At 34.7% G+C, this 17,651-nt stretch overlaps 1 protein-coding gene across 3 annotated transcripts in view; it reads left to right on the forward strand.

The window, feature by feature from the left end:
- The window catches only part of LRP1B (LDL receptor related protein 1B), a 1,911,091-nt gene that overhangs the window by 1,147,726 nt on the left and 745,714 nt on the right, over window positions 1-17,651 (forward strand). For all 3 annotated transcript variants that reach the window (XM_017523186.2, XM_037736613.1, XM_037736614.1), the window contains exons 16-17: window positions 9,829-9,969; window positions 15,622-15,747. In XM_017523186.2, coding sequence (XP_017378675.1) covers window positions 9,829-9,969; window positions 15,622-15,747 — 267 coding nt within the window. The remainder of the gene's footprint in view (window positions 1-9,828; window positions 9,970-15,621; window positions 15,748-17,651) is intronic.

The raw sequence follows: 17,651 nt of genomic DNA on the forward strand, positions 1-17,651 counted from the left end.
TTCACCATGTTGACCAGGATGGTCTCGATCTCTTGACCTCGTGATCCACCCGCCTCGGCCTCCCAAAGTGCTGGGATTACAGGCTTGAGCCACTGCGCCTGGCTAAGAAGAGATATATTTTTAAAAGAATATTTAAGATTTAAGACATTTAAGAAAATATCTTAAAAATAAGAAATCCATTTTGAATGCCACTATTTAGAAATAAACCACTAAGAAATCTTAATGGAGTTTCAAGTTATTTTTACTACTAGTGATAATAATCGTAGGCAAGATTTAGTGAATGCTTACACTGGTATGGATGTGACACTCTGTAGCACAGTTTGTGATTCTTATTAGTCTTTACAAAAACTATGTAAGGATGACAGTATTGCTATCTGCATTAGTCCATTTTTACACTGCTGATAAAGACGTACCCGAGACTGGGCAATTCACAAAAGAAAGAGGTTTAATGGACTTACAGTTCCACTTGGCTGGAGAGGCTTCACAATCATGATGGAAGGCAAGGAGGAGCAAGTCACATCTAACATGGATGGTGGCAGGCAACAGAAGAGAGCTTGTACAGGGAGCCCACCCCTTTTAAAACCATCAGCTCTCATGAGTCTTATTCACTATCATGAGAACAGCATGAGAAAGAACTGCCCCCATAATTCAATCACCTCCCACAGGTTTCCTCGAAGGACAGATGGGAATTATGGGAGTTACAATTCAAGATGAAATTTGGGTGGGGACACAGCTAAATCATATCATTTAAATTTATAATTTAAACTTTCAGGCTAATTACTTTTCAAGTTTACATAGTAAGTACAACATTTGGAATTTAGACCCCAAACTCTGTCATTTTTACTTAATATGAGCATAAGCATCTATTGTAACCAAATATCCTTGTAAACATAATTTTTAATGACTGCCTTTCAAACCATTTATTTTCTTTCTATAGTTGATGTTTGTGATTATTTATGATGCATTGTTATAGGTAATTGTCTGCCTCTGTTATGATTTATGACTTTTTATGTATTTTACCATGTAGAGTATGTCCAATAGGTGTTACATCTTCTTTAGGTATTTGTAGTAATACCCTCAGTTTTAAATTATTTTATTATTATTTTGAGTTCCAGCTACTTGACATGATAACTTTGGTTTCCTTTCTGCTACTTTTTTCATCTTTCTCAATTTCACTTATTATAAAATTAGCATATCTGACCAAGAATATGATTTTGAGTTACCAAATTAAGTCCTTTTTATAAAAATATTTTTGACATTTATATTTAGTTAATCAATTTTACAATATTTTAGGCATAAATCAGTATTTCACTACCCGTGTTGCTTAGTGCTTAAACTTTTAGCACTCCATTGTTTATTTATTCATTTTCACTGATGTGGAAAATATATCTTGAAATAACTTCTTCAAAAAACCTACATGGAATACAGTGAGACCCCTGTACTGAATTCTTACACTTTTTTTTTTTAATCTCCTAACCAATATAGTATGGAAACCATTTACATAGTATTTGCCTTGTGTTAGGTATAATAAGTAATCTAGAAATGACTGAAGTATGTGAGAGGATTTGTATAGGTTATATGCAGCAAATGTTGCACTATTTTATGAAAAGGACTTGAGTATCTATGGATTTTGGTATTTACAGGGGATCCTGGAATCAACCTCTATGGATATTGAGGGATGACCATATATATTGTTGAGTTCCCAATATGACTCCTATGCCTTTTTATGTAAATAGCATTTCTTCTGAATATTAATTTGTAGCTGAACAAAATCTCCCTTCAAAATTCTACAAGTTTGCATCTATTGTATTGTGTAATTACATATTTCAGAACACAAATATGAATTTTACCTTTCTAGTAAGGTTTTTTTTTCTTTAGTAATAGAACTTTGTAAATTTCCTATAAGTTGATTTCTGTGGAAGACAGTTCTCAGAGCTAAACTTCCTATGAGTCACCAGGTGATTTTTTCCGTTTGTTTATTCTGTGGTATTATTTTAAGTCTCATTTTATTGTTTATCATCAGAACAGAAAGAAACCTATCAAGATCCACAGTTTGCCTACAGGCAAGGATTAAGTATGACTTTGAACAACTTAAAGTCTGCCAAGCTGGCTGCCAGGCTGAATCTTATCTTAGTTATTGGGAGAAAAATATGTTTTATGTCTACATTTGGGGGTTTAATTTTTCAGTTTCTACCAAGGAATCTTTTAAAATTGCTTTCCTGGCGTAAAATGGAATTTTCTGCTGGCCCAATCGAATGACTGACATTTTGAAAAGATGAAATGTATATGTATGCGCACATGCGCATGCATGCACACACACGCATGCACAGTAGCTTTCATGGACTTCTACGAGGTCTCATCATGCCTTTGTTCCACCCATAAACTTGCTCTTAAAGATGGGAGCAAGCACAATAAATGCTCTTATTTTGGTAGGTACAGACCTTATAGTCTGTGCTGCAGGAGCAAAGGATCACTCTGCCTACCTACAGATGGACAGGCTTATTCAATTTCCAATGGCATAACTTAGAGGGACTCATAAATAAATGCTTAAATATAATTCTACTGGCCTTGCAAAAAGTGAAAATTCCCTTACAATAGTGCCAATAGAATGATCAAGAAGCCAAATTCTCAGATCTGGTAAGTTTTAATTTTTGTTCCTTGTCTTTGTAGGAGGTTACAGGAGGGGACTTGCATTCATCAGATACCAATATTTGAATAGTATTTTGAGGTCAAAATTTTCTACTTAGTATTTTAATTTCAATTATGTGGATCATAATTATGTGGATCATTGGCCTTCAAATTATATTTTCTATTTCTTTCATTCTTATGCTCCATTAAAATTATATAGGTTACTTTTAATACATCTGTATTGATATCGATATAGGAAAGATATTGATAGATTGATAAATAAATGAAGAAACAGTATTGTAGACTACAGGGAGAAAGACAAAATAGAGGAAAAACACTGCCAATATAAAAGTGAGCTGGAATAAGCAGAAGTAAAGCATAAAGAATTATCATTTAAAAATATATAGGAAGTAAAATCCTGCAAAGATTTTATCATGACGTACATGAATTGTTATGATTTGTATTGGTTTCCTATTTCCATGTACATTCTTGCGGCTCCAAAGAAAATGAAAGATGAGTTAAAAATCAGTGCTTTGTGAGTGTAAAGCTTGCTCCTTTGGCCCACAGTGCAAGTGGAATGTAGGAAGCAAGGCTCATTGGGGTATACACTGACCTATTCTCTAGTCCCTGAGGAGAAGCCTGTGGCACCTCTATCTGTACTTGTAATACACATATCTAAAGCACTCCTATGACATATTTTGAGTATCACCAAGTCAATGGCAAATGCTTCTCCCCACATCCACTTAAGCCCCTGAGACTAAAAAATTGTCTTAATTTCTCACTGTTATATTTTACTGACTGTTTCATCTCATAGTTACATCTTGTATTTTGATCAAGCTTGTCCTTTATGTCTATTTTAACAAGGTTCACCTGTGTTTAAATATCATGGTGGGAGAGGACACACAAAGATATTTGCTTGAGTACTGTACTCTCTTAGAAATGGCCCTGTCTGGACAGGTGTGGTGCCTCACACCTGTAATCCCAGCACTGAGAGACTGAAGCTAGAAGATTGCTTGAGTCCAATAGTTCAAGACCGGCTTAGGCAACATAGTGTGACTTTGTCTCTTGAAAAAGGAAAAAAATATTAGCGAGGCATGGTGGTGCACGCTTGTAGACCAAACTACTCAGGAGGATGAGGTGGGGGCTCGCTTGAGCCTAGGAAGCTGAGGCTGCAGTGAGATGTTATTTTATGTGCCATGGCTCTCCAGCCTGGATGACAGAGCAAGACCCCATCTCAAAAATAAATAAATAAATAAGTAATTAAATGGACCTGTCACCTTCTCCAAATCCACAAATGAGTTTTCAGTATTCTTTTTCCTCAGCAGTGACTGCCAGTACTTCTTTTTATTTATTTATTTATTTATTTATTTATTTATTTTTTGTATCTCTGACCTTTCATCCTTACTCTACCTTATTTAGTTTCTTTCTTGCCTACCTACCAAACCAAAAACAACAAAATATGTTCAGTAGTTTCTTGGAAGCCACACATACAAATATATTAAAAGGAACTCTAGCTGAACACACACTTCAGTAGCACAGAAATGATTCAGATTGATGCTTAATTATGGAAAAAAAAGATAAGGTGTATTTATATTGAAATAACCCAGGCTATCACTGCATATCTCCATGTACATAAAAATTAAATGACTGTGGCTTATAAGGAAATACTATAAACAATGATGTTTACAAAGCCGATGTTAGCAAATCTGTTATCATGGTTGTACACATGTGATTTTACACCTGGTGAAAGTTAGAGGAATTTCTTTTCTGAGACTATTGGTTTCTTTCTAATATCTATAGTTCATAGATGAACTAACCCCAATGCAATAGAAACGAAAAGAAAGAAGAAGATTCTGTCTATATTCATTGCACTAAACAATGTTAAATCAACAAGAATAAGTCCTTATTTGAGAATTTGTATTTGAAGTTGGGTGTTAAAACTTCTGCTATACCTTCTAATATGGCTGCAACTTGCCTAGGTTCCTTTCAAATGTATTAGAAAATATTTAGGGAAATAATATAGTAACTCACTTTATGCAAAGAAAGAACCCAAGTATGTTTTTAGAAATTATTTCAGTTCCTTTTTATTTAATTGTAAAGGTTTTTAAAGGATATGTTAGCCGTAGTTTGCAGATGAAAAAAAACTGCAGACAACTACAAATGGAATTCATGGTTGCAGAGCACAGGAGTACAAAGGAAATATCAGTATGCCAGTAACCTCTCATTAGTGCTGATTCTCCTGGTTGTCTGGTTTAGTTCAGTGAGATTATAGTCACATAAACTGGAATTAACTGGACTAACTTTGTAATCTGAGTCAAACAAGCAAAATAAAGTTGCAACCATTGTGACATCCTGGTTTCAGTCATCCTTGTTGAATTGATATCAGATGTACAAAAACCCACTGACAAATGTTCAGGCTGTACTAAACATCCATGACTGTTTCTCAATAAACTTGCAACATAAGGCTATGCCAGAAAAAATAGGTACCCAACAGAAAAATATTGACATGCTACATGATTGATTAAGGATGAATTCTAATGCCATTTATGGAAGGAATCAAGAATGAGAGTAGGCTGGACTCTTTGTCTTTTGAACCTTGTGTGTCATGGTCAAATCCTCTCACAACTAGAAATGATGTTGGGTATAGCATAGTAACTTGGAACTTACTACCCCTGAGAAGCATGTGTAAAGCTGGGTGATCAATTACGAAGCAAACCTTATATTTCTCTTGACACGTTTGTAGGGAAAAAAAATCACAACATAGAATATTAATAAATGAGAATATGAACAATCTCAAAAAGTAAATTAGACTCCAAAGACAGTGAGTCACTATTAACAACATCAAAAAACTCCATCAAGATTATTATGTCTAAAGTAAAGAAACAGTAATTCTTTAATTCTTCTTTAGCATCCTAAAACAAAAAGGCAGAATTTTTCAGTGTGCCTCACTCCCAGGAGAGCAACTTGAACTTTGCAAAAACATTGGTTATCCAAGGGACAGCATTGCACAATTGTGTGTCAATGGTACTCTGTGACCCTTATCATCTTCTGGAGCTCCAGATATATTCCTCTGTCAGAAACAGGGCTTCACTATGGTGAACCATTTATCTGGTTGGCTGTGACAAGCCTTATGTTCTAGGATATATGCAATCTAATGTGTAGTAAAAAGTTTAAGGCAGTAAAAAATTTAGAAGCCCATCCAGATGAATATTTATGGCCTTCTGTGCTTAGGAACTCACAGAAGATTATGTACCACTTAGGTTGGCTGCTCAGAATACCACTCTATCTAATGAAAGGACATCCTGTTATGTTCTAAAAGAGAAAAATCAAAACCTATAGCAGCAGTTTTCACATAGTTGTCTTCCAGTATAAGCAAGCTTACATAAAAAGATCCAGCAAACCACAACTTCAAGTTTTCTTTTTGGTTCTTTTCTCTCTTCCTGCTTAAATAAAGAAGGAATAAGAGATTCTGGATTCTCAAAATAAAGAAACAAACAAACAAACAGAATGGTTAAACAAATAAATGTTTCTCAATATTAGATAAGCAGAAACAAGAAAACTTTTAATTTTATTTTATATTTTGCCATGGAACAAATGCTGTTATGACTTACTTATCATAATTCTGATGCACTTGACAGTAAAGCATTAACTGAGGAAGAAAATTATTTTAGAATGGGTCGCCACAGTGGATTTGAAAAGAGAAAAAGCAAAGTCAGAAGCATCAGCACTTGTTTATGGATGCCACAGTTTATTAAACTAAGGTCAGCAATATGTCTTGAATCTGGTAGTACAGCTGAGTTCCCAGTTTGAGATAATTGAAACTAAAATTTGAAAAAAAAGTTAATTAACAGCATTTCCTCCTTCCCATCATTATGATCTGGACATTAAATCCAGCCAGTTTTGCCAAAGAAAAAAAATAAATCAGAAATGCTTATTTTGTAGTGCCTTGGAGACTCATGCATAGGCCTTCTGATTTCATTGCTCTCACAGCAGGTACACAGGATGTGTAAGAACTAATAGTTCCAAGACAAGTATACCATGATTCATGTTATTTTACTTTTCATCTTGGTTAAATTATAGGATTATTTATTACTTTGTCAATTTCTCATTGGTGAAATCATACTGTAGTATTTTTGCTAGAAGTGGTTCTGGCAGTAGAGTTAGAGGTTTTGTATCCGTTTTCAAATGCATAGTTCAAAGCACAAATCTGAAGTAAAGTGTGCAATTCCAGCACTTGCTAATATACTAAAAGCAATTTTTGGCTGTGCTCAAACACCCAAGTGTTATGTAGATTCAGTCACATTATGCATTGGAACAAAATAATCTATACAGAACTTCATATATTCATCCTTTTAAATGTAGGTGGAACTTTTTCTCTCTTCTTTCTCTCTACATATCTTTTGTCTTTATCTTTTATTTATTTTTTCTCTTTGTCTTTTATCTTTTTGTATTTTTGAACTTTATCCCTGTTCTTGGGTGATAGAAGAATAGAATTAGCTGCTTAGCCAGTTGAAGGGAAGTGGTATTCCTGAGGGCTTTATACAGCCCCACAAGTAGAATCTCTCACTACAATAACGCCAATATCTGTTAATGCCAGTTATCAATCAACAAATAATTTTGAGCATAAACCCTACACCTAGTTCTGTTCTAGGTAGCATTCCTTCCTATATGCAAAATTGTCCTTTCTACAATCAATAAGCTTCTTAAGTGGATACATTATAATTTGTAAAAATTGGTTATAAAATAAATGGTTGGTAGAGACGTTTGCAAGGTATACAAAGAATACTAATCTTATGTAAGTTAGCAGGCTGCCTTAGCTATCAGCTGGGGTTCGATGATAAATGATATTGCCATCTAGTGCCACCTTGTTAGGTTAATGCTGGGAAAACGACCATGCATTTTGAACTTCTAAGCTGCTATCTTATCTAGATTACCACATAGCACATTAAATGTTTTATTTGTAATCTATGTTGTTAGCTTGAAAGTAACCTGTTTTCTATCATCATGATCCTGATAATCGGCATTGATAATGTGATTTCCTTGTGATATAACTACTGATTACACCTGAAAGGCTTAAGCAGGGCTAGAATTATAATTAATTATGCTTTATGCCTTGGGAGAATTTGGAAATCAGAGCCTAGGATAAAAAAGAAAAACCAAAAGTTTACTATTATGTCAAGAACAATGAAGAATCTGAGATTTTACCTTGATTACAAGCTAGCATGTTAGCCTGCTAGAGATTCATGGATTCTGGTGGAAGACACACAATTCCTAGAGCAGACACAAAGGATTTTATCACTCATGCCACAGCAAGCCACATAACATTCATGTTTACATCGGTTCTCTTTGACACGCCCCCCTCTACCTTTTCACAGTCCAGGAAACACAAATAATTTACGTTAACCATCGCCACATATTCTCTTCTCTTTCTAGACTATTTAATCCACTTAGATATAGAAGAATAGTAAGACTAAATTTGTGAATAAATTCCACTTAACTGAATTCCTAACATTTGTTTGGAGAACCTGGAATACATGGAGAAAAAACGCTGCATAGGATCCCAATACATAAAGAGATAGTTTTGATTAACATGATACTTCCAGAATCCTTAAGTAGGCCTAAGTTTTTCTCCTACATGCATACCAGCAAAGTGATTATAGCCATCAAAGCTGTGTGCTATTGCATTATCTTTTTATTTTGATTAATTCTGTGTACTTATTTATGAGATGGAGGTAGTAAAATTCTTTGCCACATATGCCTTATAAGTTATCATAATGATCAATTAAGACTATGAATGAAAGCTCTTTGTAAAGCAAAACTACAAACCCAGAGTAAATATAAAGCGGTATTGTATTATTGTTGTTAATCTTGTTGTTACTTTGGTCAGTGTTGCTTAAAATAAATCTCCAAAGTTCTTAGTTGTTAAAAGTCAAATAAAATATAAAGATACATCTCTCTGCTTAAAATGTTTTATTTGGGAAGTAATAATTGCAATTAGGGGCATACCCACAGACTAGATAAGCTTCTGCATGGCAAAAAAACAAAAAGAAGGTTGGAAGATTTCTAAAAAGCAAAAATGTTACCTATTGCTTTGCAAGAAAGCTTATTGGTACTATTAAAGTTTTGGGAGCTCAAAAACTCTGATTGGTGAGTGACAGAAGTGGGTAAAACTGGTCTTAACAGCTGCAGCAGGTTGTTTCAGGAGCTATTCAATACAACTGCTTTCAAGTTTCAAGCAGCTCCAGCAGCCAGGCTTGCAGAGAGTTGCATTCTTGCAGCATAATGTGTGCCCTGAGTGCTTTTTCCTCTTTACGTCTCAGTAGTGTTTTAGTGGTACATGGTAAGAATGACCCAATTTACATGATGGACTTTCACACAATAGAATACTTGTGGCCAGGAAAATTTTAAATTTTTTTATTCTCAAAGATGGCTGTCATCACAATGTTTCATATTTTCCTTTAAGTTAAATGAGAAAAAATTTTGTTATTATAGCAAAATTTGTTTGTGTGTTAGATTATAGTAAGCTTTATGAGTATCACATATTTTTGAATTTAAGATATGTAAAATTTTGCGACATTATTTGTTTTATATATGTTTAAGGTGTACAAATAATGTTTTAACATACATAGTGAAATGCTTACTATAGTCAACCTATTTAATATATCTATTATTTCTCATAATCACTCTCTAGTGCGTATATGTGGTAAGAGTACCTACAATCTACCCTCAGTAAATTTCCAGTGCATAACACAATATTGTAACTATAGTCTTCATATTGTTCCTTGGATTTGTAGATATATTCATCCTACATATCTGCCATTTTGTGCTCTTTGACCTATATCTCTTCTTTTCCACTCCACTACCACTCTATTCTTTATGTATTTAACTTAGAAACTGTGGTACACATACACACCCTTACCTATCAACGTGTGTGTGTGTGTGCACGCGTGTGTGTGTGTGTGTGTGTATAATGGAATATTACTCAGGTTTTAGAAAAAGGAAATCCTGTCAATTGCAACAACTTGGATGAACCTGGATGACATTATGCTTAGTAAAATAAGCCAGCGAAGTACAAATACTGCATCCCACTGGTATGTGGAATCTAAAACAAACAAAAAACTCTACAGGATTTAAATTTTAATGGACTGACTATAGCTAGCGTTGTTCATATACCATTTTTTTTTCTTTTTTTAACTCTAGTTAATCCTGGAGAGGCACTACCTCACATATGTAAAACTGGAGAATTTCGCTGCAAAAACAGACACTGTATCCAAGCTCGGTGGAAATGTGATGGAGATGATGACTGCCTAGATGGAAGTGATGAGGATTCAGTAAACTGCTGTATGTTCTCCTTCAATTCACCTAAAGCCTGTGTTTTCCTGAGTCTTTGAGTGTGTGAATTATCAAAGCAGTTTATGAAAATCTGAAAATACCTTTGATGCAAATTGAACTTAGTTTAATTTTTCAGTCATCCTTTCCCATAAAGATTAAACCCTAGTGTGCCTCCTTTGCATAGTTTCAAAGCAGTTTTTCTCATCCTTTCCCATCCTTCATATTATCATTTTAGTTGCTTTAGGAATTTTCTCCTTTTACACTCCGTGATATCAGCACCACCATGACACTGTCAGAGGTTGCTATAGGGAACCTCTTTGGATATTTTAATTTAAAGATTTGGAAAATCAATTTAAACTCCCTCAAGACAGAATTATTGGTACAGAAGGTCACGATCTACTCCACTGCTCCTTGGCAACAGAGCCTTGAAGAAAATCTAAGGAAACAGACATGGGTTTGGAACAAGTCACTATATAGCTTTACTGGCTCAGGGCATGGTAGGAAACACATATCGACACTCAAATCAAGGTTTGATTTTCCCCACTTTGGCTTCTATTTAGCTGTTTATCATTTGCTGGGATAAGAATGGTTTCGTGTTGCTGGTAGGCATAAGAAAATTTCTCAAATATGTGTTAGGAAAATATTTTGGGAAGTACATTATATAATATTTTGAAAATATATTTGATTACAGTCACTAGCTAAATGATTTTGAGAGATAGAAAATATTTTTGCTTTTTTTTTTTAAATTGTACTTTAGATTCTGGAGTACACGTGCAGATCATGCAGGATTGTTGCATAGGTACATACATGGCAATGTGGTTTGCTGCCTCCCTCCCCCTGTCACCTATATCTGGTATTTCTCCCCATGTTATCCTTCTCCAACCTCTCTACCCCTCACTACCCCTCCTCTAGTCCCCCCAACAGACCCCAGTATGTGATGCTCCCTTCCCTGTGTCCATGTGTTTTCATTGTTCAACACCCAACTATGAGTAAGAACATGAGGTGTTTGATTTTCTCTTCTTATGTCTGTTTGATCAGAATGATGGTTTCCAGATTCATCCACGTTCCTACAAAGGACACGAACTCATTGTTTTTTATGGCTGCATAGTATTTTACAGTGTATGTGTGCCACATTTTCCTTGCCCAGTCTATCATCAATGGGCATTTGGGTTGGTTTCAGGCTTTTGCTATTATAAACAGTGCCACAATGAACATATGTGTGCACGTGTCTTTATAATAGAACAATTTATAATCCTGTGGATATATACCCAATAATGGGATTGCTGGGTCAAATGGAATTTTTATTTCTAGGTCCTTGTGGAAGCACCACAGTGTCTTCCACAATGGTTGAACTAATTTACACTCCCACCAACAGTGTAAAAGTGTTCCTATTTCTCCACATCTGCTCCACCATCTGTTGTCTCCAGATTTTTTAATGATTGCCATTCTAACTGGCATGAGGTGGTATCTCAATGTGGTTTTGACGTGCATTTCTCTAATGATGAGTGATGATGAGCATTTTTTCATATGGTTGTTGGCCTCATAGATGTCTTCTTTTAGAAGGTGTCTGCTTATATCCTTCACCCACTTTTGAATGGGTTTGTTTGTTTTTTTCTTGAAAATCTGTTTTAGTTCTTTGTAAATTCTGGATATTAGCTCTTTGTCAGATGGGTAGATTGCAAAATTTTTTTCCCATTCTGTTGGTTGCTGGTTCACTCTAATGATTGTTTCTTTTGCTATACCGGTGATCTGGAGTTTAATATTTTAAGTGAAAAGAAGGCATGTGTTGAATGAATCTATCTTTGATCTTTTATTTTGACCTAAGTACATTGTTTTTTAAAAATTGTTTTCTTTCAATAAATGCCACTTTTAGTTCTGAACTAATGAGAGTCAGCTATAGCCCTTCATTTCCCTTTTTCAAAAAATTAAGAATATATAAATAAAGTGTTAAAGATCTTTTTTAAGAATGGACAGAATTAGTCTAGGCATCCATATTATTCAAACATTAATGCTTTCGGGCAAAAATCTAAAAAATATGGACTTTAAAAATATTTTCAAATTTATGTATTAATACATAATACATAAATTATAATAAATGCATAAATATAGCACTACATGTTCTCTTGATTTCCAGACTCAGGTCCTGGCTTTGACATTATGTACTTATCATTTTCAACCACATTAATATCTGTCCGGCAAAGTCTGAACCCACAAATAAAATTTTAGATACTAAATTGGTATAATTAGTCAAGAGTTTTGGAGCAAGAGGAACATTTCGGCTGAGGGTAAAGAGTATTTTTGTCCTACTAATTTACATAAATGAGTATTATTTACTGACTGATTGCCTCACTCCTTGACTCACAATCAGAACTGTTATTTTTTTTAAATTATTTTTAAGACTAATCAAGTGCAGTAGCGAAAGGGAAGGAAATAATAGAACTAGGAGTTTGATTTGTAACTGAGTGTGAACAGTCAATTGAGATAACTCACTACATTTGGGCCAGCCTATTTGTAGTTGTGATGAATGCTCCCTATATATCAGCTTCCTCTGTAGTCAACTTTAAATGCCTGAGCAGAGTACAAATATTGCATCTCAGTATTCATGTATTGGGTTTCTTAGGTGAATGCCTTCAACAGTGTTACTTGTATTTTCTAGCAAATTAACAAGAAAACTCATCTCCTCTATGGGTAGAGGGCGCATTGCATTTGTACTGTTAATTATAGTGTTAAAATTTCTAGTCAGTAATTTTTATCTTATTATCATCACTTTTCATTCCATCACCCAAATCATGGGTCTGTCCCCACCGGAGAACTCTCTTTTACTTACAGTTCACACTCAATTTTATAAATAAATCCTATTTCTTCTACTTCCTAAATAATTATTATTTTTTTTTATATTTACCTCCTCTCAATTTTCATTGGCTAAATTATTTTCTCAGATTAACTCAAAAAATGTTTTTCTATTATCCCTGCCACTATTTTTCCCTTCACTTCAGCCCAGTTTCCACACCATTTTCAGAAAGATATTTATAGAATAAAATCTATTCTTATAATTTCAGTAACTGCATAGCCACAGGATAAATTTTAAAATCTGTTGACTCACATATAAAATACTTCCTGCTCTGTCTTGTATTTATATTTCTAATCTTTAATCTATCATGCATTCACTTACCCTTTTCATCCTTATCAAGTTGAACTATAAGTAGATCTCCAAAACATGTCCTATTTTTTTTCCTCTGCAATAATTCACTATTTTATGTCTATGGAATTCAACATAGTTTATCATTACCTTCTTAGGAAAATCTTTTCTGACTGCCAAAGAATCTTTTTCTCAATACAGCCATGTGGAGTTAAACATTCATCTCCTGTACAATTCTTTATTAGAGTAGTTGCCAAATCAAATTGCAATTACATGCTTACTTATTTGGTGCGTCTAATAGGTTCATATTTTCATGAGAAGACACCTTATGTTGTAGTGTTACGTAGCCTCTGGGTCTAGCACAGTGCCTGACACATGGATGAGTGGGTGATTTGATAAGTGAGGCAATAAGCAGTTACTCACCTCTAACCACCTTCCAGCACTTTGATGTCTTCTCTAAGCATTGCAGTGATTCTAAGCAACATTTTATTTCTGAGATCTCATGGTTAATATTCTAGTACCACACAGCTCATTTCAGAAGATTATTTTAAATATTAAACACTCGTAATCTGCAACCTTGAATTTTGTTATTCTACTTTCTATCCTTCAGTGTTTCAACTCCAAACCAAAAGGCGTTATTTATTATTTATTTTACTGGTGAAGATTGCAAAAGTCCTTGATTAAGCCTCACTGAAGTACAAATGTATAATCTTGGTACTTTAAATTGTTGGCTCTCTAATGTATCAGATGACTTTTATTTTTCTCAGCAGCTATTCTTGCTGAAGTCCCTGAAGTGAGTAGAAAATGTAAATCATGCTCAAATATCAGAGAATATAAAGCTTTTCTCCCTGTTTATTTTTTTGCTATACATCAATAAAAACTTTCTAAAAAGTGATAAAACCACTTATCAATAAAGCTACTTTAAAGAAAAAGTGTTTTATAGAAACTTACTGGAAATGCACACGTTTGCTACGCAACAAACATGATAAAATGACAATTTTCTAAATTCTCAGTAAAATGAATATAAACGTTTGTTTTTATCATATGGAATTGCAACTACTGGGCATAAAGAAAGTTACCCTAAAAACAGTGTTGAAATCCTGAAACACATACTGAAGAGCATGTCAGCTCAGTTAGGAATTTATCCTCTGGAATGGAGAAAAAAGAATCGTAGGACGTTAACTTTAAGATGCCCCCCCACCCCATTTTGCTTAGATATTGAAAGTTTAATCCTTAGCTGTACACAGCTTCCCAGACGACGATTGGCTGCTGCCTCAGTATTTTCTGTGGTTGCATTTTTATTTGTTTGTACAAGGGAAGGAAACTCATGATGATGTTTTTTGTTATTAAAATAATACAGAATCTCATAGTTAACATCAACTGTAGGTCACAAGTGATGCATTTTTCTTTTCTCTGCTTTCTTTTCCATTCCGAAGAAACATTGGACAGGAAGGAATAAAAGTAGGCTTATTTTAATCCCAGCACTTTTGGAGGCCGACGCAGGTGGATCATGAGGTCAAGAGATTGAGACCATCCTGGCCAACATGGTGAAACCCTGTCGCTACTAAAAACACAGAAATTAGCTGGGCGTGGTGGCGTGCACCTGTAGTCTCAGTTCCTTGGGAGTCTGAGGCAGGAGAATTGCTTGAACTTGGAAGGCAGAGGTTGCAGTGAGCCGAGATCGCGCCAGTGCACTCCAGCCTGGCACCTGGCGACAGAGCGAGACTCTGTCTCAAAAAGAAAAAAAAAAAAAGTAGGCTTATTTAATATGTTAAGAAATATTTGAATGGTTATGTTGTTTTTAAATAAAATATTTTTATATATATGACTAAATTATTTTTGATACATAATTGTTATATTTAGCATTATGATTTGAAGTTGATTTTAAATGTTCTTGGTCAAAATTTTTCAGTTGAGTCTCCAGTATAAGGAATGAGAAAACAAACGTAGTGATACAGTTGGTTTTATTTATTTAGTTAAATCTTTGAGATGGAGTTTCCCTCTTGCCCAGGCTGGAGTACAATGACCCGATCTCAGCTCACTGTAACCTTCACCTCCTGGCATGTGCCAGCACACCTGAATAATTTTTTGTATTTTTAGCAGAGATAGGGTTTCACCATGTTGGCCAGATTGGTCTTGAACTCCTGGCCTCAGGTGATCCACCCACCTTGGCCTCCCAAAATGCTGGGATTACAGGCATGAGCCACCATGCCTGGCCATACAGTTGGTTTTAATGGAGACATAAAAATAAGAATACATTTCCTTTTATTTAAGATGTAACTACTTGATGTTTTCTATAAAAGCATTACATTTTAACAAAGCAAATATTAATATTTGCTATTAAATACAAGACAATGAATAACAGAATCTATGGCATTGTAATATTATTACCATAACCTTTCTGTAAGTATAATTCAAAAATATACTGTAGTGATATTATTGTATTGTACAATACAATAATAATATTATTCACAACTTCATCCAATTCTAAATAATTAAACTTGCTTCTCCCTCCCTTCCAGTCAATCATAGCTGTCCTGATGATCAGTTTAAATGCCAGAATAATCGCTGCATCCCTAAGAGATGGCTTTGTGATGGAGCTAATGACTGTGGGAGCAATGAAGATGAATCCAATCAAACTTGCACAGGTAAAGGTTTGCTTGGGTATACACATAAATCTCCTCCAAAGTTAGTCTCCATAAAAATGCAAGTCAATGCTTTGAACTAAGCTGAACTTTCGGAGTGCTGATGATTTGATTATTGCAATAGTAAATGAATTCAGAGTTTGATGCCACAAAGGCTAGAATACAAATTATCTTTTACTTAATTTTTGGACATTACTCTGCTTTCCAAACTAATTTGGCACTTCATCTATCCATATGGGTTGACTGTCGATACACTACTTGTACAAGACTTGTCCCTGCTAAATCCTACTTGGGAATGGAGGTTGATGTTTGCTAGCATGCTCTGATGCAGGCCATCACACAAGCAGGAGTTGTTGTTTTTTTTTTTCCCTTGAAAATTGTTGATAAAATAATTTATAAATTTTATTTAGTCTACTATAGAATACCTCTGTGAATAGTTTTCTATTCATGCACATTATTTATGTGAGGTAGGTTTTTTCCCCATGAAATCTCAAGACCACTAGCCTATTTATATCTCCATATAATCTATTCTATTGTAATAAATTTTTGAATCCCTAGCCAGATTCTTACTGAATGGAAATATACAGCTTGTGGTATAGTTTACAACAGAGTGCCAGAAAGGTCATTATTAATCAGGTAAATGTTGAAAAATGATACTGACTAGCAGCAGCCTAGTGCCTCTTTTTAAATGACAAAGAAAAAAATAGTGTATTTGATGACTCATATTGATATGATTCGTAAAAACTGATTTTTTTAAACCATTACATATAGCAACATCAAAACAGATCGACTACCCCATCAACTCTTTCTATCTTTGCCAGAGTAAGCCTTACCCAATAAGAAGTATTATAAATTACTAGTGAAAAATACAGAGCAACCTGTAGACGAAAGACCCAGAGGTTGAGAAGACTGGTTTCCACTCTTGGTCTCCACCAGTTTTTTCTATTGGAAAGACATACCTCTCTGCACTTTTGATGTCCTGCACATTTTTTTTCCAGCACAGTAAGAGTATGAATTAACTAGAAGTTGTTTCCAGATAGATTTTCCCTATGCACAAAACTGGCAAGAGCAAAACAGTCATCATTCCATAATCCTAGTCTGTCTTTTATTCAGCTTTTTCCATAGTGACATATTTGCTGAGGATCCATGGGCCAGGTATTCTGTTGTCCCCTGATTAAAAATCTCATCTGACATTTTAGAGTAAACAAATTTTTTGAAAGATTTTTTCATTTGTCTCATAACGTATCTTTTGCTTTACAAAAGACTTTCTAAGAGAAAAAGGACCTCTAGAGAACATTCAGTCCTAGGTCCCTACCCTCCAGGCTATCCTTCTTATAGATGGGGCATGGGAAAGGGAACTTGCCTAAACTTACATTATTGATAAAAGATCCAGGGAAATTTCATCCAAGAGTTTTGTCTTCAAAGCCATCTCTCTTTATCCCAAATGATATATCCTGCATAATAGTTAGAATTTTAGGTATGATCAGTTTAAGTTGCTCTTGCCATATGACTATAATTTGCAATGAGACATATTTCTAAACCAGTATAATTCTTCTTTTTTGTTTTGTTTTCAGACAGAGTCTTGCTCTGTCACCAAAGCTAGAGTACAGTGGCACAATCTCAGCTCACTGCAACCTCCACCTCCCAGGTTCAAGCAATTCTCAAGCCAGGACTACAGATACATGCCACACACCCAGAATTTTTGTATTTTTAGAAGAGAACAGGATTTTACCATGTTGACCAGGCTGGTCTCAAACTCCTGGCTGCAAGTGATCCTCCCACTTAGGTCTCTCAAAGTGCTAGGATTACAGGTGTGACCCGCCTGTAATTATTATTCTTTTGAGGTTAAGATTCAATTCAGAGATAATGCTTTATATCATCTTAAACAGATCTGCTTTCACCTTAAA

This window comes from Cebus imitator, unplaced genomic scaffold (genome assembly GCF_001604975.1).
Source record: "Cebus imitator isolate Cc_AM_T3 unplaced genomic scaffold, Cebus_imitator-1.0 Scaffold27, whole genome shotgun sequence".
Taxonomy (NCBI): Eukaryota; Metazoa; Chordata; class Mammalia; order Primates; family Cebidae; genus Cebus; species Cebus imitator.